The 24965-nt window shown below is 40.7% G+C and overlaps 1 protein-coding gene across 1 annotated transcript; it reads right to left on the minus strand. All coding sequences in view use genetic code 11, as the record gives it.

Annotated features, from left to right (window-relative positions):
• Positions 1-496: 496 nt before the first annotated feature.
• EGR_04616 (Transcriptional enhancer factor TEF-5) lies at positions 497-23867 on the minus strand (the record flags this gene model as incomplete). The annotated part of the gene is made up of 10 exons (XM_024493865.1): positions 497-685; positions 775-927; positions 1042-1123; positions 1841-1893; positions 3281-3472; positions 6065-6270; positions 6445-6625; positions 9539-10245; positions 13678-14142; positions 23270-23867. The coding sequence occupies 10 exons, from the start codon at positions 23865-23867 to the stop codon at positions 497-499; spliced, it is 2826 nt and encodes a 941-aa protein (XP_024351793.1).
• Between the last annotated feature and the right edge of the window lie 1098 nt (positions 23868-24965).

Here is a 24965-nt window from a genome sequence, read left to right on the forward strand (position 1 = left end):
CAACTAAATTTCTAGTTAATTCGTGATTTAGCAGTGCTCTTGGAAGCATTGCTTACTATTGCATCACTTAATGCTCTGGACGTTATGGTTGAAGTATTTATACATTATCAAAGGTTTCCTAGCTCATGAAAAGTTCCCTTTTTTTCCATCTTTTTCAACACTTTCCCCGCAAGAGTCCCTCAGTTGGAAATACGATGCGTTTGAAAATGAGTTTCTTTATACATGCTTACAATGTATAATGTGGTCCACTTTATCACTGGTATTGAAATGGAGAAGAAAGGTAAGAAGTAAAGGCACTCGAGGATGGCACAAAGGAAATGAGAGCTAATTAAGTCACCTCTTTTTACAGTAAATTCATGAAAATATCCAACGCAGTCAAACGTGAGATTTGAAAAGATATAATTACAAAAGGTGGGCGGGGGTCTAGTGGGTGGGCGATGAGGTTCCTGCGGGCACACTTCTGAAGGGCGCTTACAGAGCTGGGGTGACGGTACGTTCAATCAACCGTGGAGGTGGCTGGGAGTGGCTGGCCGTTGAGGTTCACCGAGGGCGGTCGCTGGTTGGTGGAGATGTCAGGTTTGGCAAGGCGGTAGATATTGTGCTGCGCTCCTCGCAGGGACTTCGATACCTCGAGGACGTAGGCAATACCCAGCAGCACTTCATCTGTATTCTTATTCGTCACAATCTGAAGTGGCATATTTATACCTTGACGAGCGATTTGTCTCCATATTGCTGTACGCAACTGGTAAACTGGAAAAACTCCCCTTAACTTACTTGGAGAATGGTAAAATTCTCAAGCACTTGGTTCATTTCAGCAAGAGACGATAGTTTGAGCAACTTAGCAATGAACTTCTTCATGCATGCGCACATCGGGCTTCGTAGTTGTTTGTACACGTACCGGCCATTTTCCAGCACTGGGCTTTCGTACTGCAATATGCCATAGGGAAAGGTTTTACTTATAAATTGTTAGTAGACATAATGTTTTTGGGTCAGTAGGTTGCGGTTAGAATGGGAGGGGGGTGTAGGAGGCAATTTGCCTACCTCCAGTTTTTCCACAAATGGAGAGCTGTAGGAGCAAAGTCGGGTGGATACGAGTAGAGGCACATCTTCCGTTCCCTCGAATCTTTGAAAGATTAAAAGCCAAATTGTGATCGCATTGCCAAGCATGTGGACACATTCGGAAAGTGCAGCCCCTAACTAAGCTATGCTCAAAACATTTATATAATTTGACAAAAATAAATGTATAGAATTTTCGCTAAAAAATAGACATTTTAAGTAAGTAGGTCAGGATAAGTTTACCATAATCTTATTTAGAAAGTGGACTATCCAAAAATAAGATGAACTTTCTTCACACAGAGACTCCCATTATCCGAGTTTGTTCATTTTCATAGGCTTTAAAGACTAAAACAGTTGTACATCTGCGATTGCAGAAGATAATGGTGGAATAGCAAACTGCCACCATTACTGTTTGACAATGCAACAACACTACTTACTCCTTATAATCAAACAACGCTTGTGCTATATGATGGTCGGAAATCTGTAATGAGTCAGGCAGAAAATTATCCATTTTTTTGCCATCATTTTTACTTCAATAACAGTAAAAAGTATGCACTCAGAACCACGCTTGCGTTCGTATGGCTAAATAAAAGGGCATAGGTGAGCATCCTTGTAAGTTTATGCTGAGAATAACCTCCTACTTAATTGCGCAATCGGTAATGTAGTTGGATGGCAGTTGATGTTTGTTGACGTTAGAAGAGCATTCTACTTTACAGATGGGTTAATTGAACCAACGAATGATGCTGTAATGCTGAATGCTTGAGAAATAGGGGATGGCACTTACATAGAGGAGACAGCATAATTAGCGCCCTCGGGAAGTTCGGTGTTGATGTCGGCCTGTAATGAAAAGGGAGGCATTTTGCGGGGCAAAAAAGGAAACATGCGATGAGAGTGTGTGTGTGTGTATGTGCAATCCTTTACCTTGACTCAGAGGTGTGTGTGCACTGACAGCGACTAAATACAAAACTAAGGCTATACACAAACACAACACAAAAGTGCGCGTAAACCACGACAGACAAATAATGGAGCAAAAAAAACAGTCGGGGAGTAAAATACCCTTACATTACGTCCTCTTATAAGAAATATGCTGCGTGGACGGTGGCTGACTGAAATGCAAAGTTGGGAAAATGGCATTTGAGGAAAATCGTCCAAATTTACAATGGACATAAATAAACACGATACCAGTGCTTGATTGCTCTATAACAGAGCCTTCATTAGTCACTAATCTATCAGTTTTGTGGGCAAAAAGGACTCCCTGGTGTAATCAATCGTACATTATTAACATTACAACCGGTTGTAGGAGCAAGACCAAATACTAGTGAATTCTTGATACAGTCCCCTACAGAAAATCACTACAACAAAGATTTTGATCGCCTCATCTTTGTACCTTTTTATTATGTAGATATGAAATTGTTTTATGAGTAAAAAGTGACCATTTATACTAAACTATACCGTGTGGATTCACTCACTACACAAACAGTTCCAAGGGAATGTCAAATAGGTATGCCGAGAAGGTTTGATGTACCCAGGACATTGAAATGGAGGTGCGGAAATTTAATCTGTTAGTTTCTCATACCTACAGCATTCTGTCAAGACGCAGGTCTAACAAATATCACCTAAAACTGAAAGTAGCAGTTTTCTTGATTCTCCTTCTCACGTACCAGATGGTTGCCAAACAGTGAAGTGAACCTGCATTTCGTTGGGACTAATAAACAAGAACCACAGTTTAAAGTAGGAGGAAGTTGTGCACCCAAGAGTGGGTGCAAACCATGTTGATCAAAGAATCCCATGTTTGTTATTAAACAAATGTTGCAACACCTAAGGATCAATTTTTGTTTAGATTTCGACAAAAGGAGGACACTTTTTGACTTTTCATGAGGTAGTATCATATGGCACTACTATTGGAGCGCACTCTTAAGGAATGGAAGATCTCAAACGTGTCACCATGCCAACAATATCGCCGTTTCATCATGGTACATATAACGTCCGGTATACTAAAGCTTGGAGCTGCAAACATTTCCCAAGTCTAGAGTTGAGCTGCGGCAATAACAAGGTAAAAAGCTTATTGAAATATCATTCGTAAATAAGTATATGGATGGAATCTGGAAGAAAGGGTAAAAGAACCACCTTAATTCAAAAGTGTGCTTTTTTGAATTCAGACACCTCCCAATTGAACAAGTTGATTGTTTCCACCCATGTCAGCTGAGGAGATTTCAAGGCTTACCCAAAGTTTCACAAGGAAAAAGACGTTAGGCGAGTCCTCTTCAATGCGCTGCTTGAGTCCATCGGTGGGAAATTTGTCCCAAATTTGGCTGGCATCCACCTCCTCCAGTATGGGATCAGATGAATGCAGGCCGGTTGTCGTTATATGCGCAAAATTGTGCTGCTTCATGGGTGCTGACTCCGGATTCAGGGTCTTTGAAAAGGGTCAAGAAACACTTGTGTGTATTCAATGACATACAATTCTGCAGTTTATCAACAGATACATTGAAGCCCAAATTTCATTAGTATTTCTCAAAATCTACTAAAGTGGTGATTTTACAAGTACTAATTTATTTACCCGTCTATTTATTAATAAGAGGACTCTTCTAAATTTTAGGCATCTACATTTAAGAGATCGTATAAAATGTAATTGTAGCATTAGGCATTTAACGATTTGTCCCTGACACAAATTCGTCTAAATGAGGAAACAAACAGACACGATGTGTAACTAGAGAAGGAGAAGTGGAATTTTTGGAGTTGCAGGACAAAACTGTCCATGTAATTTGATATGTAGGGACGCCAATCCCAGAATGGCTTTTAAAAACCTTCTTAGATCCAAAATTCACCTTAATAGAGAGGCCCTTTATGACTTCTTCAGTTGTCTGCCTAAGGAAGTCAAATATCACAAAAAACGGCGGATTAGATAATAAAAGCCCGTACAAAGTAGCTTCTATTGTTTGTCTATAAGCAATTAACCTAAAGGGTAAATAAAGGGGGCGCAGCGTGGTCGTCCACTATCATTCATATGACTGATTTGGTCATTTACGACTGCATTCGTGGCCGATGCCATCGATGCCTTATGAACCAAATCACCGAAGTGTTATCATCTGGCAGCATTTATGAACACATCTGAATGTCACTGATGTGGGTGGGGGGTCGGTCCGTGAATAAAGTGGTATCAGAATTGTTAATTAGATAGCTCCGCATTGTTACTTGTAATCATTGACCTTTAGATTATACACTTTGAAAGTGTAAAAACTGGCCTTTTTTCCTCCTATAGGATCATTATAATTCGAGCATAATTCTTAAATGCCACTGAGTTTGCTGTGTTGCATAAGTCCTATTCATCAGCTTCATGTGTAACTTGTTTATTATAACGTACTCTTGTTATCTAAGGTGCCCCATCCGATTCATAGAAAATTACTCAAACGTAAATCACCAAGTCTGGGTGGCACCTTTTACTCAGGTGATCCTATTTATTAAAAAGCAACGATGACAAAATGCGCTTAGTGTTGTAATACTTTAATCGGTAGTTTAACTCTTCCTTTTGACAGTTTCGAGCACGGCCATAGTACCTCCACACGATGGTATCTCCTCCGAGCCATGCCAGTAACCCTTCAACCCTTCTGCACAGCAGCAATACATCTTCTATCCTTGTAATGTGTCTTATTTTGTCTTCAAGAAAGACTTGGGGCACTGCACTACTCTATGTAAGTCATATTCATTGAAACACAAGCTGCCTATCCGCATTTCCTGAGCTAAAAGTATCTATCCTATTTCTTTTTGTTAATATGCCCTGAACTTCTTGTGGATTTACTTTATTCCAGCAGATTTTACACTCATTCAGGAAGCAGTGAGGAGGTTTCTTAGCCAAATTTTCCATTCGATTTCCGGCAAGATATTTGAAGTCAGCAATCCTTCGATTGGACACAGACAAAAATCGTAGGAGGGTGCAATAAGCGCAAATGTAAACACCTCAAGACATTAAAGAAAAGAACTTTTCATTCCTTGCCTCTTTTACTATCGAACAAAAGTAGACTCATTGCTTGTGGCAGTGAACAGGTTCTCTAGCTAACTGCATAACTGCCTTGTGCAAGTCAAGCTGTTTGACACTTCCCGCCATGGGAGAGACAGCTGCAGATAATGGTGAGAAGTAATGTACAGTGTAAATAGTACGAACGAAATCAGGACAAATTGGAGGCTATTTTCATGTTAAAAACGAATTTTATTTATTAATGGTACTGTGGGTACAGCTTAATGAGGTTATTTTGCTTTAAGTTGTCCGAAATGATGGATGAGCGACCATGTAATGCATAAAATTTCTCATTTTCGGAATCCTGATAGGCAAAAAACAAGTCCCAAAAGCTGAATCCCAAGTAGGTATACCTAATGACAGGTGCAATGACGTTCTTCGTCAGCTCCGAACAGAATGGAAAGACCGATAAGCTAAATTTTAAGGAGAGTAGGAAAGATTTCTCAGAAAAAAACTTGAGCAGATCACCAGGATATTCTTTTATCATCATTTACATTTACAAACACTTTCTGCGCCTAATTTTAGAGCACTTTATGGGTGATACACAATTAAACTGTTGGGTTAGTTCACTCATTCTCACAAATGAAGATCTTAAGGATAAGCATAGCAACGGTAATCAGGAGAAATAAGATTACTTTCAAAGTGGTGCAATGAAAACCGAATGGAACTATAGAAACAAACATCGAGATCATATAGCAATAACGTTTAATGAGGATTACAAAAGATTCCTTGTGAGGTGACTATGAACATTCAAAGCGTAATATTGTGAGTTGGCAGTAGGATGTGCTGCCAAATGACCTCAACGGCAACTTTTGTAATTTGCTATTTACCAAATAGGTATGAAGGTTAAAATCAGAGTTTCATTCATGTTGGTATATAAAAGGTTTGTGAGCAGTTAATTTGCAATGCTGAAACCAGAAAAGCAGTTTTTCTAAGCACAAAAGAGGTGGTAATAATTTTCCCTACTTAAAAGTGCAAGCGCTCCCAATTGACAAAATTACGGGCCTGTGGTTTACTGAGCCCCGCGGAAGGCGCGGCAGCGGTGGTGGTGGCGGAGGGAAACATTCCCACGGGAAGCAGCTTATGGGCGCGGACGCACACCGATCTCGAACGCGAGCATGCATAACCGTGCACATCACATAACCACCACATCAGTCCGTGCAAGCACACTGCAGCCTCGTCAGCTGTGCGCGCTCGGCCTACACACGCATGCACGCACGAGAGGGTGGACAGGCAAGAAGGTAAGTAGGTGAGTGGGCACAAAGCAGGGGAGAGGTGGGAAACAGTTGCTCGGTCCGATCATTTACGCTGGTACACATAGTCTTACAACACACTTGGAAAGTGGACGCTCGCGCACGCAAGCAAGCACGCACCCGCGAATGGAGCCGGGCGTACCATCAATCTTGCCGGGAGTTGGCATCCCGCGAAAGAGGGAGAAAGAAATACAAGGGAAGTGAACCCCCTTCGCGAATACTGCCACAGAGGCCGCAAGTCATGACATAGAGCCGGATTTGAACTGGGTGTACACATATGAATCACTACCTTAGCCGTGGCCTGATTTGTGACAAGAACACCGAGCGAATTTACCAATTTTAACCAGTTTTTGATTTGTGCAATCATTTATATGGTAATCTTCATTTAACTTTGAATGAATTATCACTGAAAATGCCTAGTTCAGTGCGCTGGTAACGTTCTCTAGTTCTACGTTCCAAATGAACTTTGCAGTGATAACTTTGGCGCACTTCACATCTGCAAGAAGGGCACTTCATTGATGCCAGCTGAGGAGATTATCCCGTTGCAGTGTCAAAAGACATTTGGTCATTTAGATTTGCGATGGCAGTCTTGAATGAATTGACGTCGATTTAAATTTATTCTACGGGAAAACGATGAGTGTATACTTGCATTAAATTTACTCTCCACCTGTGAACCCGAGCGAATTAGTACACAGTGAAGGATGCAAAAGTTTTACAACTTCATCGCCCATAATTACTACTTTTGGTCAAGCCGGAGGAGTTGAACCACAGAGAATAAAAATAGTTTTATGACGAATAATAACTGACGAGATAAGTTCATTTTATTGATGCACTTGGAATTACTGAAGATGTTAACTTCCCAGATCTGAAATGATCGCGTGGTTCAAACGAAGAAACCGACAGTTAAGCAACTCAAATCTAGAAGTTGCAGACGAAATTTCTTAGGTGTGTTTTTTTTTAATGCAGACTCCGTGTGTGGCCGCCGATGAGGAAAAAGGGTGTAGTAGACACAAAATTTACTATTGAGATGGGAAGGTAGCAGACACTTGCCAATTTTGCTGTTCTACAGGGAACTTGTGCTAAATCAATTACCGCTCGAAGGGCTAGGTATACCCAAAAGCACCACTTCACTCATGCACAACACCAACAAATTCACGCAGTGACTCAAGCACTAACGGCGGGAAAATGTCAGTGAAGTGTATGATAGGTGCACACATCATGCAAATGCCACACCGCAAGTAGCGCCTCCTCCTCGCAGGGCGTGCATGAACTTTCATGATGCGCGCAAGGAAGGTATGGAGGCATACACCTCTCTCCATTACTACTGGATCACGTGCACCGGCACATTACAAGTATGTGGGAAGGTCGAGAAAGCCCCAGCAGACCCACGTGTCTTCTGGCGTCTGCCGTGTCTTGGTGCGTCAGCTCCTCAATACAGGAAAACTCAAAACGTATAAATTAATTTACCCTTCTCTCCACAAAAGCAATTAAAGAACTGGTGAAGTGATTCAGCTTAAGTGAGAAGTTGACTTGAATGTGACTAAAAAAGGAGGAAGGCCCATTCAGAACAGAAATTACCATGAATGGTTGCGCTCCATCTGATTACGTCTACAGGCAATATTGTGATTGACTATGTCATGGCTCAGCCACTCTGATGCTTACAAAGACATTCAGACTAGCCAAATATGCGGAGGATTGCTGTGAAAACAGAAGCCCGGTAAACACCAATAGGAAAACGAGCAAAAAAGAAATCCACTCGCCACATCATTCAGTAAAAAATAAGTTTTCATTTCGATTCTTAAATGTGCAAAGAAACCTCAAGGTCTATTGTAAAAAGTATAGCTTAATTACTGATATGAATTCGGAGAATGGCGCAGTGTAGGAAGGTCTCTGTGCCTTTGAAATGACATCCCACACTGTAGTTCAAGTAAGGTATTATAACTTCGACTCAGATTGATATAGAAAGCGACCCTTAAATAGGTCCCAGGCGTAGTTATTGTCAAAATGTAAATTGTATTAAGTAAAAAGGTCGAATTGGATCTAAGGCGCATCCCCTTCACGTGCGTACTTCAAATATGCGTGCATTTCACTGCAAAACTGGAACACTTCCAAAATTCGCCCTATCGATCCCCTTGAAAAAGGCGCACGGGATGGGAGGGGACGGGAGGGACATGCAAGCTGGAAACAGGGCAGAGGTGAAGAGGAAGTGTTGGTAATACGGCCAAAGAGGATTTTGGGTGTGTGTGTGTGTGTGTGTGTGTGTGTATGCCTGTGCGTGTACGTGTGCAGGCTCCTGACTTCTTCGCTCCAGGCGTTGTTGCCCACGGCCAGGCATCAAACACTGCCGTATTCACTGGTGGGCATCCTCGTGCATGCGTGCGTGCGTGCGTGCACCCATGCAGCCTGGCAAGCAAATTTCGCTTCTGTAAATCTCGGAATCATCAGGATGGGCAATGGGCGAAATGAGCGGAGGCGGACGGGCACGTATGCGCACTCCCGTACAAGAACGTGCATACGCACAAATCGCCCTGCATGACAACTGTTGTTACATCGCACAGCAAGCTAAATCACTGCATGCGTATACGCATATACACACTTGAACGGCAAAAAGAACTGAATTGTGTAAATAAGCCACTTGTGGTGTAGAGGGTAAATATCCAAAAAGCAAAAAAGCATATTTATTTGTTTCAGTTTATTTAGGCCAAGTAGATTACCAATGAACCTCAGTTCACTTTTGATTACAGGGTAGTTTGGTTGATAGGCATCTGCCATCTGAGAGGCATTTGTTCCGTAGTTGTAAAAAAGTGGAATTAGATTTAATAACTTGAAGCAAAGAAAATGAAAAGCATCTAGAGGATCCTCAAAGTCTTCTTGATGCCAAACTAATGGTTAAACTCCAAAGTTAGACTCATTGAACAAGTCACCAAACCGCTAATCTGAGAAAATCACTGATTGACGGAATACAACTAACTTAAAAGAAGTAGATAATTCTCATATAAGCTCGAAGACAAATGACGCAAATTGGGAAATTAATTCTAAAACTTTTGTAATTACTTTAGGGTGATTTGAACAATAAGCTGCGCATGCCTACGCATTCCAACAAATTAAATGTGGTAAACCATTCTGGCAGGCTATAAGAAATCAACCAAAAATGAAAACGGCCTATTGCATTTTATTCTACTTTTCTGTTAGAAATATCGGTAGGTTTACTCACCAGATCTTCAGCAGCGCATTCTGAGATTTGACAAGGATATTCGACAAAAGCGCAGAGTTCAACGAGACGTAGTTTATCCGAGGCGATAGATCTATTAATCCACCGCTGCATGTCAAAATCGGACAGCGAGTGCTTGGACTCAAGAATCTGCGGCAGCGGCGCCGGAAGCGGAGCAGCGGTCAGTGCGACCGATTGTGAAGATGGTGGCGGTGGTGGAGGAGGAGGCGGAGGAGGTAGTGGTGGTGGTGGTGGTTGAAAGGCGTTTGGATAGAGGCACGTCTCAATGGAAGACGATCGACCACTGGAAAAGTAGTGCTCCAACCCAGCTGCTGCTGCAAGTTGCATGGCGCTGAAATCAGGCGGTGGTGGAGGTGGAGGAGGTGGCGGATGCTGAGGTAGTGGTGGGGCTGCTGAGGGAACGCATCTATCACTGCCGCAGCTGCCCATCTCGAGCAGCGGTGGCAGCGGAGTCGTGTGTTGTGCAAGGTGAGGATTGTGGTGCGGGTTAGGGTTGTGCGAACGGATGTAGAGGCTGGAGTAGTGGGTATCGGAGGGAAATGCATTCGGTGGAGGTCCAGACATGACCACACGCTGTGAGATGGAGGAGGAACAAAGTTTTAGATCTCCACTTCTTGCCGCATGCACAGCAGGATTTTGGCTGTTGTTGAGGGAAAGGAAACTGTCTGTTGTGTCGTACACTTCTGGATCTATTAACAGAGAATACACAAATGAAATAATAATTGCATTAATAATCTGCGAAAATTGGTGTTAATTCCAGCATTTCGTAACCACCCCCCCATAGAGAGAAGTAAGCGGAATGACTGTGGTTTCTAACCAAATTTGTTTTTTATAGCCCAATAAATCATCGCCACTGTGAGTTATTATGCTTTTGGTCTGAATGCCATTTAATTCACTTCCCACTTTTAAGTGTTCCATTTCTTGAGATTCCGATAAAAACTGTGTGACATCCTCAATGTAGGGTTTAAACCTTCCACTAATATTTGATTTTATCTTCAAAAGCACCATCAAATAAGTCAACAAAACTCACTTTAAACGCCCAGTAAGTCATGATGCCACTCATCTTTTTGGATAAACGATAAAGCAACTGCAAAATGGTAAGCGTTCTACCACAGTTCTATCAGCAAAACTGACAGAACTCAATTTTTTGTCCTCAACAACAAAAATTTTTGTTTTATAAGTCACGAGTAATGTGCTATAAATTATTTGTATTTAGTCATACGTAATTTGGCAACGTAGTAAAGTATATAAAAGCCATAAACAATAGATAACTGACTGAATAAAATCGTTACTTTCTCAGTCTCCAGGCGAACGAATCACGCACATCTAACCAGAAGTAGCCAGTTGCTTCGATCACCAGTGGTGAAAATCTGTTTCCATGTGAAGAGATTAAAAGCGAATTTCTCACGAATGAGGCATGCTATCGTCTTGAATGGGGCAATTTTTTAAGGACACTGCACTTTATCCCAAACTCAGAGTGTCAAATTTCAACGGCCGTAAACAATGGGGGTCTTGGTTGCACTACCCAATTCAAATACACATAGGCAGGCCTTGATTTTATTCTACTTTAGTGAATTTTTTATGTCACCAGACTGAGTCATATGAAATGGGTGGTTAGGTAGGAGAAAATATGCATGTGAAAATAACTAACTATTCTACATTCACCTGTCAGGAGGTCATATAACATCTTACGCACATGAAAATGCTGTGCACGACAATGGTGAGCTATTGGTTTTCTACAGATCTTGACTACTCTGGCGCAACATCATTTCATCAGCAAGTTCATTGGGTGTGGTAGCTTAACAGAAACGAGGCGTCTTTGAAACTTATTGAATAGCGCCTGAGTGTCCAATGTTCCATGCATTCCTGTTGAAGCAGAAACATAACTCACTGGAAAGGAATAAATCGAGCACGATAAGAGGCGCGGTTGTAGTAATAAAATAATATTTACTCAATTGTTTCTTTTTTGACGCTGCTAAGTCTATTTTTTGCACATTGCAGCATTTTAATTCAAGAGCAATACCACAAAAGAGTTCTTTGACAAGTTTAACCGTGAGATGTATTCGATAGGACTGGGTCGGGGTCTATGAAACTCGATCCGCTTTCCGCATTCAGAAGTTGCAAGATCAATTAGACATTTCCTTTCAGTAATTCTTTTCAGTTAAAGAGCATTTAAAGCTTGGCGAGGCACACGCAGGCGAATATGTTGAGGAATGGCGGTGCTTCCCTCATGGACGCTAGGTCCTGGGACAATGTTAGCTCTTCAAGGAAGTGCAGCATAATTACTCCCTCTAGCTCACGATAATGGGTAAATTTTTAATGTTAGGGTAAATACTTATTTTGCACAAGTGGATAGGCAAGAACATTGGGAACAAATGCATTCAAATTCAAATTTTAGGAATCCTAAATTGCCACACAACCTAAAGCGTGTGATGGCAGACGCGATTACTTAAATAAAGAATATTTTCGAACAGAAAACGGCAGTACGCAACTAATCCAACAATGCGCTTTTCTTTAACATAAAACTTTAAACATATTCTGCAGGTCTTGTCAATTTGTATTTAACGGTTAATTTATCCATGGCGATAAGTTGGTTCTGTTATCCCCTAATGTGTAATAAATGGAGATATTCAATAGCAGATCGGTAAGCCATTAAGTATATCCAGGATTCTACATAATCAAACTCGGAGAGAAGAAAATATGCCACGTAATCAGTGAATATTTAAGTCCCTAGCAGGTGATCAGATTAGATGTCTTTATGTCTCACAGAACTACGGTGGTAGCACTTAACTGGGTTGTCAATTTGATATCGGACCCTTTGCATCTACCTGGGTCAAGGTATGTTAATAGGCATGTAATTGCTTCGGGGCCTTTTCAATTCAGATATTTAGTGTTAATGGACCCAAACACTTGTCATTTTGATATTAGTAAAGAATCACCGTACATTTTTACTTTTTTAAAGGGGCGGTGAAAAGCTTGAGTCGCCTAGTGAGAATACGAGTGCCCACATAAGCAAGATACTGAATTAAAGCCAAGAAAGTACACCGGTGAGGCGGTATGCACATCAGACAAACTCTAAAAAAGAAGCATTAGACAGGCAATTAATTTATTTTGGAGTGGAAGCGCAATACGATGAGTCCTGTGCACTCTGATTTGTGCCAGTACTTTCACACACTGAGGCATTCCTGACTGTCAGAGGCGGCACTTGAATGTGTTAGCCTCGGTTTACCAGTAAAACATGCGCTCTGGGAAACGAGTGCAATAGCATTGATGAAGGTACATTATAAAGAAGCGTCTCCAAATTTCCATACAAAGTTTTAAAAATTCAAAATACTTAAATGCTCTTAAGCGTATCTTGGCTCCAGCAATAAAGTCCCAAACCCCCTGTTTGTATAGTCATTTAAATGGTAGGAGTACAAGAAGCGCTTCTACTTAAAAATTGGTGACAAAACAAACACAAAGGTGGTTTATGGATAAAGTTTAAAGGGAAAAGAAACGTTCTCTGCATGTTTTGAGCAGGAAGTCAATACTTTTTACACCTAAATGGTAATGCTAAAAAGAAGTGAATTTTGGCTCCATCATGAGCAAATCTGAACCTAGTTGACTAAATCTCTTAGCAAGCTTGTGTTAGTTGCATTAAAGCGGAAATCAAAGAAATTTTGATTTGACAAGTACCCACAACTTTCTCCTCCAAAACTCGCTTCAACCCGTAGTACCCGTATTGCTAAGGCGATGCCCACCCTCATGACAGTTTTATGATTCCCATAAATCAGTACTTTGAGGGTCGAACCATAATGAGGCTGTGATTATTGTCCAGATTATTACTTAATAGGCAATATTGACTTACAAAAGGTATCATACGTAAAAAGCAACTTAGAATGGCATTCAACATCAAAGTTATTAGGGACGAATATCTGCAAGCGTACATATTCTCCCGCACTTTAATTTCTTATGGCATGCTTGATTTGAAGTGGTGAAGGATTCTAGTAACCCGAGGCTACAAAGTAATGCACAATTCAGCATTATCCTGGGCCCCACTCTTGCCTGTGACATCATTGTTAATTAGCTTGCAATCACAAATTCCAGCATTTATCAACCGATTTTAATGATAGCTCACGTACCCGCTAATCGCATCATCTTTCGCTGAGACGCGCCTTCCCCAATCGACAATTTCCTCGTCGCATGTGCCTGCCGATAGGGAACTTGCTGGCGCTGATGTTGATGGTGGTGCTGCTGTTGGCCATGGAATGCATGATGGAGTTGATTGGAGGCGGCAACGGTTGCAGCGGCAGCAGCAGCGGTGGAGGAGCAGGATGAGGTGGGTGAAGGGAGGGGCTGTTGTGGGAGGAATTTCACGTTCCCCTCGGACTGTAAGCCCTTTGCTACGTCTCGTGATACGATCTGGGCTGAAGAGAGCTTGGCCAACTGGTTAATTGTCTCCTTCTTGATCTCAGGATCACGAATTTTGGCTTGCAATTCCTTCGACTTTCGCCGCGCTAGCACCTGGATGTGACTCGATACCTGTTTCCGTGTCCGTACCTTGCCTGTTCGTTGCTGAATGTAGCGGGCAATCAACTCATTTCGGCCTGTATTAACAAAATGCATGATCATTTTTAGATCACCTTTAAGAATATAGGATACGATTGTGGGAGGGGTACATAGGACTTTGTGAGACGGTTTCCTGGCAAGTGTTGTGCTTGTCCTCATGTGAAAGACGCATGCGTGCCTAAAACTTTCGCCTGGTTTTCGACAAGTAAACAATAAACTGATAAGAAGATTCGGCACTTTATAAATGTTGAAACCTAAATATATCACTGGCTCACTTTCTATCCCGCCCTTGTCCTTAATCCTTGTTTAACTCTAAATACGATTTACTCATTACACATTGAAGTTACTTTCATTTCGGTACGCATGTAGGGCAATAAGAAGGTGGAAAGAACCGTAAGGTGAAAGATTAGGAAAAATGTTATCGCTTCTGGCAGGATGTGACTTATTCTGGGTCACTTGAATAAGCCAGTTATCTGCATTTAAACAAGGCGCCATCATGCAGCCATCCATCAATCACCCCTCCGGAAGTCTAAATCGCCGTAGTAAGTGCAGCCACACAATAAAAAAGTAATTGTCACATGCTTTTTATTTTCAAAGGTTAAGCATTCGGTAAATGTTTTAAATCAAAATCATTTTGAAACTTCTGCACTCGTGTATACAAGGTTTAACTGTGCAAAAGTTAGGTGAGGTGCTAAGGCAGATAAAAACCTCAGTTAATACTGCCTGCCATGGCATCCCAAACGGCACCAAGGATAAACGAAACTAGACTTTAAATGGTGCAGCAGTTTTACAAGCGACACCAAATTCTGATTATGAAACCTTCCTAAAGGCTTTCTAATTTAGCAGAAATTTGATATTGCGACTCTCACGATTCGATACACTTAAAAAATGCCATCAGTGAAATGGCAGAATCGCGAATCGTTAAAAATATGATTAGGATCGAAAAGTTTTACATCTATCTCATGAATCAGTTCCTCAGCTAGCCCAAGTTTTGCATCATCTTTTTGAAAACTTCCAAGAAAGTAACCAAATGTCGCGCGTTTGTTGTCAGTGCTGGTGCCACAAATCGCCTATCCAATCAGCCTACACCAGTGCTTCTATAATGTAAGCATAAAAAATGGAAATGACTTTCCTGGTGGATTGTTTATTTTGTGATTTATTGGCGTGGTTTTTGTGAATCACTCACAAGACGAAATAATGGATGTTTTTATCCCAGGCATAGTCTAAACTCCTTTTATATGCAGTTGATATGCACTGATCTTCCCCAAAAACCTCAGTGGAAAACTTTTTCCCATCCCTATTTTATCGCCCTCCTTTTACGGGCTTAAATGACTAGCTATTCACATCATTTTAGGCTCATTTAAAATTTTTAAAACACAAAATATTTTACATAGCATAGGGTGCATCATGGTGATGCCTGATGATGACAGCATCAATAAAGAGGAGCCAATTTTATTTATCTACATTGCAATACCCAATTTTGGTAGAAATCACAACAAGCAATTCAGGTGTCATTCATTACATCCCTTTTAAATGGCAAAAATCATTTAGCTACAGTGTGAACTAGAACGTTCGTTGGCCTACTACCACCACTTAGTGGCAGAAGTACAGCAAGGGCAGAGAGCCATTTATTATGCTCCCATTCCCTACTCGGTTCTCTGCATAATGCGTGAATTGCTGCCTTCAGGTAAACAGCTGCACCATCTGAACTGAAGGTCAGTGACATTTCAAAGCCACTCCCAGCGAAAGAAATTATACCATTGAGGCACTTTGGAAAATTTGGTGTAACATTTACAAAAACCCAGTCTCGTAAGAGGAATCGAAAGTGCTACTAAAGCACTTAAATTCCTTATGCCAACTAATCGCGCTTTCGTTTATACACGTGCATGTGACTCCTAAATGTCACAATCCCACAGCAAGTCATTCAAAATCGCATTTGCATTGTGAAGGAGAAGGATAGATAGGCGTGTACGTGCCTGCCTGCCTACTTCATATGTAATTGAGCAGGTAAGAGAGCACACTCCTAGAGGTGATGAAAGGTTACACTCATAATTGGATCACACCGCTGCATTCCTCCGTGGGGTGTGCGTGACTGCTAATTTGATGCAGTTGCTGTGTAAGGAGAGTCAAATTCCAGTGTGGCATATGCCGACAGCAATGGAGACGGTGAGAAATGAAGGCAAAAAAATGAAGAGCTTACGAAGTTATGCATGCAGACTTATTTTAGCATGCTCCAATGCAGACTTTATTCCTGCTTTTACTCCTACAAGGTAAAACCCTTGAGCCATTTTAAAACCACCTTTTGCACAAAAAAACGAGTCTATCAGCTCCACACATCTGGCTAATTTTCTAGAAGTTCCCGATGGAAGTTATTTCAATAATTGGTTGGAATTACTTAACGGCTGGTTAATAATTACTCGATTTATTACAATTTAAACCAGCCCGAAAGCATTTTCCAAGTTTTGGGCTAAGATATGAAGTGCTTGTTCAATCACAAGAGCCTTAATTCCTGTGACCAAACCATGATTTCAAATACGGTACAATTCCGAGAGCTACAAATCAAACAACAATCGTGACCCCTTAAAAAAATTTTACTACAATTTTGTAAGGAAGCTAAAGGTTTGCAGTCTTATTTGATTCCAATTTGTGCAAGAAAATCGCGTTTTATTTTGTGTGTATGGGGCTGCAGGAGAGCTTTCCCTTGCAGGACATGTCCCTGTCGCAAATTGCAACCAGCTGCGCACTAAGTCAAGCGCAGGAAACATTAATGTCCCTCCAATTGTCACATAACATAGGGGTTTAGTGAAAAAAAACGCAGTCTTGTCAAAGGCTTTCAAGTACAAAGTATGCAGTGGTCTGTAGCCATACGAAAAGTTGCAAGAATAATCTGTCCCAGGTGGTGTCCATGTAAGGCTGACATATGTTCTAAACCGTTCGTATAGTCCGGGCCTGTTGGTGTCGAATTGGCGAAGTTTATAGTAAGTTTTAGTAGTACAGCATTTGTAAAATCCATGACGTGTGGTTCTTGAAAATTAAGGCAGATGAACCGCAACATAAATTCAAATTGTTTTACTCATTTCAATGATAATGCTGATTATTCTATTTATGGCTGCCAACGAGGTGAACATTCAAATGTCAACATTGAAGAGAACAAAACATGAAACGGCTTAGAAAAACGTCAAACCGACTATAGAAATCGTTTATAATACATAATAATTTATCACCAAATTAGTGTATGAGGGCATTCGAAACGCTGGTTTCGTAAATGGGAAGAAAAGCGAACGCGAAAATGAAGTTGCTTAAAAATAATAAATAAGTAGGCATAGGAAGCTTTAAACAGATTATTTATTAAATTGATCACCAGCACAATCTCTGATTTTAACATGGGAAGAAAAGAGACTCCTCAGTTTTATTTCACTTCTATTTTCCAGCTGTTCAGTCTATTTCGCGAGCGGTTATGGGATAATTTAGTGCCATGAATAGGTGACTATCACCTAGTAAATTATAATTTGAGGACTGTGCAGAGGATAAATATGGAGAAGGGGCAGTGTCTCAATCCCTATCATCTCACGAGTAAGTCATGAGGAATGCGAAAAGTGAGATGAGGTATTGCACCGCCTTGCCTTATTCGGATAGGACTTTCCTTTGGATGATTGACTAGATCTGTCTGCTCCTCGAGAATTGGACAAAGAGAGACAATGAATGACTTCCCGGGAGACTAACGCATTCACCCTATGGTACACGTGAGGAGGCACATTCTACAAGTTTGCATGACTTGTAACGAGTCAGTAGAGGAGAGTTTCTCAAAAATCGTAGAAATTTTTTGTCAATACGCTTTCCTCACTTTATTTGCTTAACATCCTTAAACATCTTAATTATGTTCACTTGGTCGCTGTATACCCATCTACGGAAAATAGTCAATGGTCTAATCTCATTACCTTGGAGACCTCAAACACCGAATAGAATAAAATCTTTCTTTGCCTGTGCAACTTGGCTACAAAATTGGCCATAGGAAAGTTGGAATTTGTAGAACCGCCTATCTTCTAAAAAATTTATTTCTTTCTTTTAAAGTAACTAAGTTTCACTAGAAAAATTGCAGCTCCCTCCACTCTCCGCTTCCAATTCGGTTCTTGTGTATAAATCTTGAGAGCAAATGAATTTGCGTAAGGAGAAAAAGGAGGAGGAGGAGGAAGAGGAGGAGAGAAGTTGACATTTACTGTGTCTTTTCTGTTTTAATTGCCAAATGACCGTGGCATTTCCCAACGAAACTTATTGGTCATGCTGCAACAAACAGCCGTCTGTGTTAGTTCTGGAGCCAGTCCCACCTTTGTACGAGGTGAGCTTTTACCTATTAAGGAATGGATCGGTTCTTTGAGAAGCCGAATTAAAATCTAACATTTTAAAAATATGTTCAGAAAGTTAAATTAGGGATGAAAAATTATTTAGGAATTTAACGCACTTTAATCGGTCAAAAGTACCCACTATTTTGGCCTCAGTGCCTATATGAATTGGCATCCCTAAGCGCTTATACTTAGAGGATCATGATACATCTCTCGAAACGTAATAAGCTGACTTTGCAGTTATGCGCAATTCAAATAGTAAAATGTTAAGCAAACAATCGTTAATTAATAGATTATCAATGAGTTGGGATGGCATGTGCCTCGCGCCAACGGTAGTTGGGGCCAAAATCACCATCGCTGGTCTTGAGCATGCAGGATCCGATAATGTGTAAGTGGAAAGTAAGGCCAATTTAGAAGATAAATCAGATCTTCATACAATGTCGCACCGAGGTATAGGAGAGAAAGAAAGTTCAAACCGCCAAATCTCAATGAATAACTCACTAACGCAAAAGTGGCAGTTTGTCAAGACCGAAACACTCAACCAGGCACATTGTGCCTTCGCTCACAGCACTCACAGTGGTGGATAAAAGAATTTGGGTGATTACGTGGAATGCGGGGCAGCAAGCAGTGTTCCGCCCCCAAGTAAGTCAAGTGTCTTCGGAGTTGCCAACGCTGGTGACACTAATTTCGGCGTGTGTGGGTGGGTGGATGGGCTTCTACCAACGATGTGAGCGCTAAACACACAGGAACATTAAATTATTTCGTGTACTAGAGAGGTAAAAAGTCTGCTGGCTGAATTATGATTATGCCAAAATGCTCAACGTCAGCTCCTTCGGTCTTAAAGCTTTTAAAGTCACTACTCTACAGATAAAAAGTGAGACTCTGTGTAAGTGGAAAGCCTCTGTGATTTGGATATAATATCATTTGGTAATTGTGGGTCTTCAGAAGTGTGTAGTTGGTTTGAATTACAAACTACGTGCAACTAACACATCCATCTTTTCTTCAGAACTTTGGACTTCAGTTACATCTTTTTTATTGCTTTAACGAAATCGTCATGCACTTTTTTGGATTCTTGTCTCAGTTGGCTTTACTTTGAGATGTAGGCGTCATGCTCTAACTCGTTTAACTGGTTTAATATCATCCAAAACCGGCGTATACTCTCACTGGTATTCTTTTGTGAAAGAGACAACACATGATGCATCAATGTGACCCTGCTGCTGTAATCAACCAACCATTCAACCATCGTGCTTCAACCCCAAAGAAGGAAAGAGGCGCGTAGACGGCAGATGTTCAAGACCGCCTCGTGGGCGGTAGGTGGTCAAATTAAAGCGGCGCTAATGACAGTCGCCACAGAGGAGAAGAGTCAAAGTAGGTCCCCAAGTAAGACAGGATGGAAGGTGAGTCACGCTTGCACATTACCCTACCTTTTTACCGGTTCGCTCCTTCTTCCCACGTCTGGGCGCTCTCTGATGCAATATGGCTTTGCCTATAGCAAAAAAATCTGTTTCCCAAGCCCTAATTCCACACGATATATAAATAAACATACACGTATTCGCTGGTCGAAGCACTGGTAACGGAGCACAAAAACTCTGCCCAATTGTCTGGCCAACCATTATCTACCGTTTGTTTCACCTGACAACAGATTGACATTTGCAATTAGAACTCTACAATCAGTACCATTTCGGTTCCGTATTTCTCATAGCATGTATAGTAAGCAAATTACATGGCGATAGAAGACCAAACAGACGAAATAAAAGTAGGAAATTGAACCCTCTATGGGCTGAACGAGGCCATGCATTGAATTTATTTTAATTTGGACAACTTTTCACTCTTTCCTTCTTTAACGATCATGGAATAAGCAGAAGGGGCGTCCACTGCGAACCCTAAATGCACAACAGAGAGGGCCCGTTCAGGTGACGTTTGTCAGTGGTGCGAAATTGGGCTGTACCGAATTATAAGCGATATATTTCTTTCAGCTTGACAGTTGTTTTCCACTTCAGCCCGATTCATGGATTAACTGCTGCTATTAACAAAGGCCAAGAGGCGCTGCGCTGGTCAAAAATTATGAATGGCAATTTTGGCATTTGCAAAGCTTCAATCCCAGGGACTTAAGGCGCTAATCAGGCAAATTCTGCATGCAGAAGGTGAAATAGCAATCTTCCGGAAGAATTAAAAAAAGAAATGGTCATTACAATAATATTCATAAATACTCATGGGAGCAATAAAATCTTGTTAAGTCACTCGTCAACGAACATTGGAAATGGTTTAGAGTTAGGTATTTCCAATAAAACTCACAATCAGTGTGAACAAATGAAAACGTTATTCTTTACTTATCAATAGAAAAGAGGAGTAAAAATACTTAATAATTTAATAATTAACAATTCCGGGTACTAGAAATTTACCACGGTGCCCACTACAAAAGCCGATTTACCAAATAAAATGAGTGGAGGCCACTTATCACGACTAAATTTCTGGTGATTTCCGTTGGCATTAATCAGTAGGGAGAACTTTAAAGATAATCTTTCATTATTGTGCCAAAACCTTTTAGATATCCATTTTACAGTTATTTTGAGAAGGTTTTATGAACATTTTACCTCTAATAAAGTCTGTTTTTATGCAGAGCTGTAGGAATCGCTACAGCCTTTAGCACTTTTAAGACCTGACAGTGTGATAGATTTGAGGGATTCAGAATTTACAATTAGTGCGCTGGCTAAATAGTAAATATACCACTCACTAAATCTATATTAGATTCCTTCCACACTAGTCAAAAGTTTTTTTTTAAAAAAAAACTAATTAGGATTTCAATTCGTGACCTTTTGGCGGGCTGTCAACGCCAACATTTTCACCCATTCGATTTCCCTCTCAGTATGACAGTTTGGCTTCACCCGACCACCCATCAAAAGCAAGTGATTTTGATAAGATGGATTGAGTGATTTTCTCCTGTGGAATGGTGCATCTTTAGACGAGATGCTGTAAGAAATCGCAGCCAAATCGCAAATGCATTATCCCAAAAGGGCCTAAATTCCTTACTCCCACTACAACCGAATTTATTGCCTTTCCCGTGACGGAGAGGTCACATAAGTGGGAAGTGGAGATTATAATAGCCGGAAGTATTCCATTTTTACGTCCATAGATCCTTCATGAGCAAAACAAATAAAAGACATTTTTTTCTGTTAATGGCCACTTTATCAACCAATTACCGAAAGGTAGAAAATCTCCAGTAAGATCCAAACAAATCCATGAGGCACTTGAAACTTGCGTACACACTGCTCATAAATAATAACCCAATTTTCTCTCAAAAAAAGTCCGAAACAAAGGAATTAGTTTTGCAGTGGCGTAAACAGGTATTAAAGGTGTATGCTACTATGGAGCTGTCTGAAGGTATTGGCCCTCTGATGGGATGAGGTACTTGAAACATGCACATTTACAAGGAGGAGGGTGGGACTGAAGACGTTGGTTAGTCTTGGAAGAGTTCATATAATACTCTCAAAAGCTGATTTTAAAAGGTCTTGGAACTTTTTTTTAATACAGTAAGCGAAAACCAACACTAGTGATTGAGCAGCGAATTTTGTCACAACCACGAACAAATGTACCATTAATGCGTGACGTGCCTCACCGCCTACACTGATGTGTAAGATCCATGGGCTAATTTAATGATTAGGCAAGAATATTTATACAAAAAACTTTCTGGTTTAGTCAAATCCAGTGGCGGTCGCCCCAATTTTACTTATATTCAACTGAGAAGCTAAGCTACGAATTGATGATTTTGAAGACACATTATAAGGACACAAGGTACCTAAGTTATTCGAAGCCAAGTTGGAGCTTTGCGTTTTTTTCTCTGTGAGCACTTACATGCTCGAACACAATAACCGATTCATTAACTAAAGGTGACTGTGATTCCTGCAAGGGGTCATTTCAATGGCCCTCTCCTCGGTCATTCTAAACTTAGAGTAAACATTATCCTGTGATGTGCTAGATCTGCAAAATCTTAGCTTTGCAGGCCTATAAATCTATATTAAACTCTTACATTTAAAAATTAAGGCTTGCAAACGCATAGATACAGTTGTACCAGAAAGGCAGCGATGGCTACCAATTCATATCAGCCAGACAAAGTACTAGCAACAAAATCGGATTGAAAACGTGATGTATACATAACTCTGGAAGAAATAATCCTAATAGCTTAAACAATCTAACATAGGAAGCAATAAAAAATCATCGAGTGTAATTCCTTGTTGAAGGGTGCAATTATGGTGCAAGCTAAGAGTGTTTTCAACTTAAGTGGTGATCCCTTACCTTATCTAACATTTAAGACTCGCCTGAGGGGAATGTAGATTAGTAATTGAAAATAAAAGAGTTAAAGCCTAAAATTCATTCTAGGAAACACGCTTTTAGGAGCCAAAAACAACATAAATTATGCAAATATTGTGTTATTTGTTAATATTTAGCCGAAATTAAGAGTCTTTTTGTCAAAAATACCTATTATGAATTGACTGGCGCCATCTTCAGCTATCACAAAATAAATATTAATCTAGCTGTTAATTATTAGCATCGCTTTCATTGAAATTTCTAAGAAAGACCTGAAAATACAAGTAAAAGCACCGTAAATATTACGCTACTATTTTATGTCTTCATTCAACTAAAAAGACGCCTTTATTATCTTATCAAAAGTGATATAAGGATGAATCAGGTAGAACAGTAAGCAGACAGATAAGATGGCAGACTGACATGGCCTTATTATCTGTTCACACCACTTTTAAAAAATATGGACAAAAAAGGCTGTAAAAAGGATAAGCACAACATCACAAAAAACAATGTTACCACTCACCATACATCTTGCCCTCCTCTGCTAAAATAATTTTTCGCCTGCCACATGGCGGATAAAGTTCCAGCGCTTCCTGAAAATACTGCTCAATCTCCGTTGACCAGACGCCGTCAGCTTCGTTGCCACCGCCGCCCCCGCCAGCCCCACCATCCACCTCCGCATCGTCCGACTGCGAGGCAGTAGTAGCATCACACTCGCTGCCTCCTGTGATCACAGGGCTACTACCTCCACCTCCGCCTCCACCGGAACCTAGAGCTAGTGGCGAGATGGCAGCGGGTCGCTTTTGAGCGGACGGACCGAAGGGGCGCAGTGAAGCGGCAGAGGCAGCGGCAGCAGCGGCGGCAGCGGAGGAGGAGGCGGAAATGAAAACTGCGGCCATGTCGTAGGCAGAGGGCAAGGTGGCTGCTGGTGAAGCTACCTCTTTAAGTGGTGGTTGCTGAGGGCTTTGAAAACCGTGAACCATATTGTGCATCGGTGGGTAGTCAAATGGCGAGGGAAGGCCAGCGTGAGCGGTGGTTGATGAGGAAGGAGGAGCACGTACGGAGGGATTCGATTGTCCTGGTAGAGGCATGCGGGAGCCCGAGGAGGCTGGTGGTTGCATTGTGGATCTGGTTCAAGCATACAGGCATCTCTTCAGCATAAACAAATATCAGCAAAAAGTACGGAAAGATGCGTGATATCTACGTTGCAAATTTTGCAAGGATCTCTGAGAATGCATAGCAGTTTTGTTTTGCATATTTACATCAATTGAAATAAGCATTTTATTTTACGTTAGTACGTATATTGTTATTCAACACTGCCGACTAGCATGCGAACAACGGAATCTAGAACTAAAGTTCTCACCACTCAACGATGAGAAAATAAGTGTAAGTTTTAGATGTTTGTGAAAACACTAAAAATAATGTTTGTTTTTGCGATGCGGACACATTTGTAAAGATTAGGGTAAAATTCGGATGATATTTTTACAAAGCGCTGGTAATGAATGATGAATTTGGCACTCAGGTGTTTTACGAATAGGTAAGTTAAAAGCAAGCGCAATCTTTTATTAACCAGCATTAAAAGCTTTAAAACACCAAAACTAATTAGTTTTTGTTCTATGGAAGAGAATATAAAAGAAATAAAGATAGGCGCAAGTAATTTGAATAAAAGCGGTTATTCACCAAGTATTATGTCTTCAGCCTAAAACATCCGTTAAAATGGCCTTTATTACTTTTAAGACTTTTAACTTATACATGTGCTGAATGATTCTTGACCTTAGCATTTATTAGTGACCAAAACACAGACACTTGAAGAAAATAATAGTATCTTTCTTGCTAAATAGGTAAATGGAGATAAAATAGAGCACAGCTAGACTAAAATAACAAAAGCTACTAACAGTTAAATAAAAAAATTATCACAAGATGCCCTTGCTGCGAAATATGTTCCATTGCATAAAAATACCCCAACCATGAATTCAAGTCATTCCCAAGGAGGAATAATCGCATAAAGCGGGCCAACTATTACCTAATATTGTTCAAGTTTCAATAAGACTTGTAGTTCCATGACGAGACTTTAAATCTTGGTGAGATTCCTTCCTCCGACGTATTAATAAATCCAGCTAACTTTGAAATTTTCACTCTTTCCATTTCATGCGACACCAACTGCATGCACCAATCATTACAGCAGACTTCTAGGTCGTTGATAAAAGTGAAGTAATAAA

This window comes from Echinococcus granulosus, assembly GCF_000524195.1.
Source record: "Echinococcus granulosus chromosome Unknown EG_S00029, whole genome shotgun sequence".
Taxonomy (NCBI): Eukaryota; Metazoa; Platyhelminthes; class Cestoda; order Cyclophyllidea; family Taeniidae; genus Echinococcus; species Echinococcus granulosus.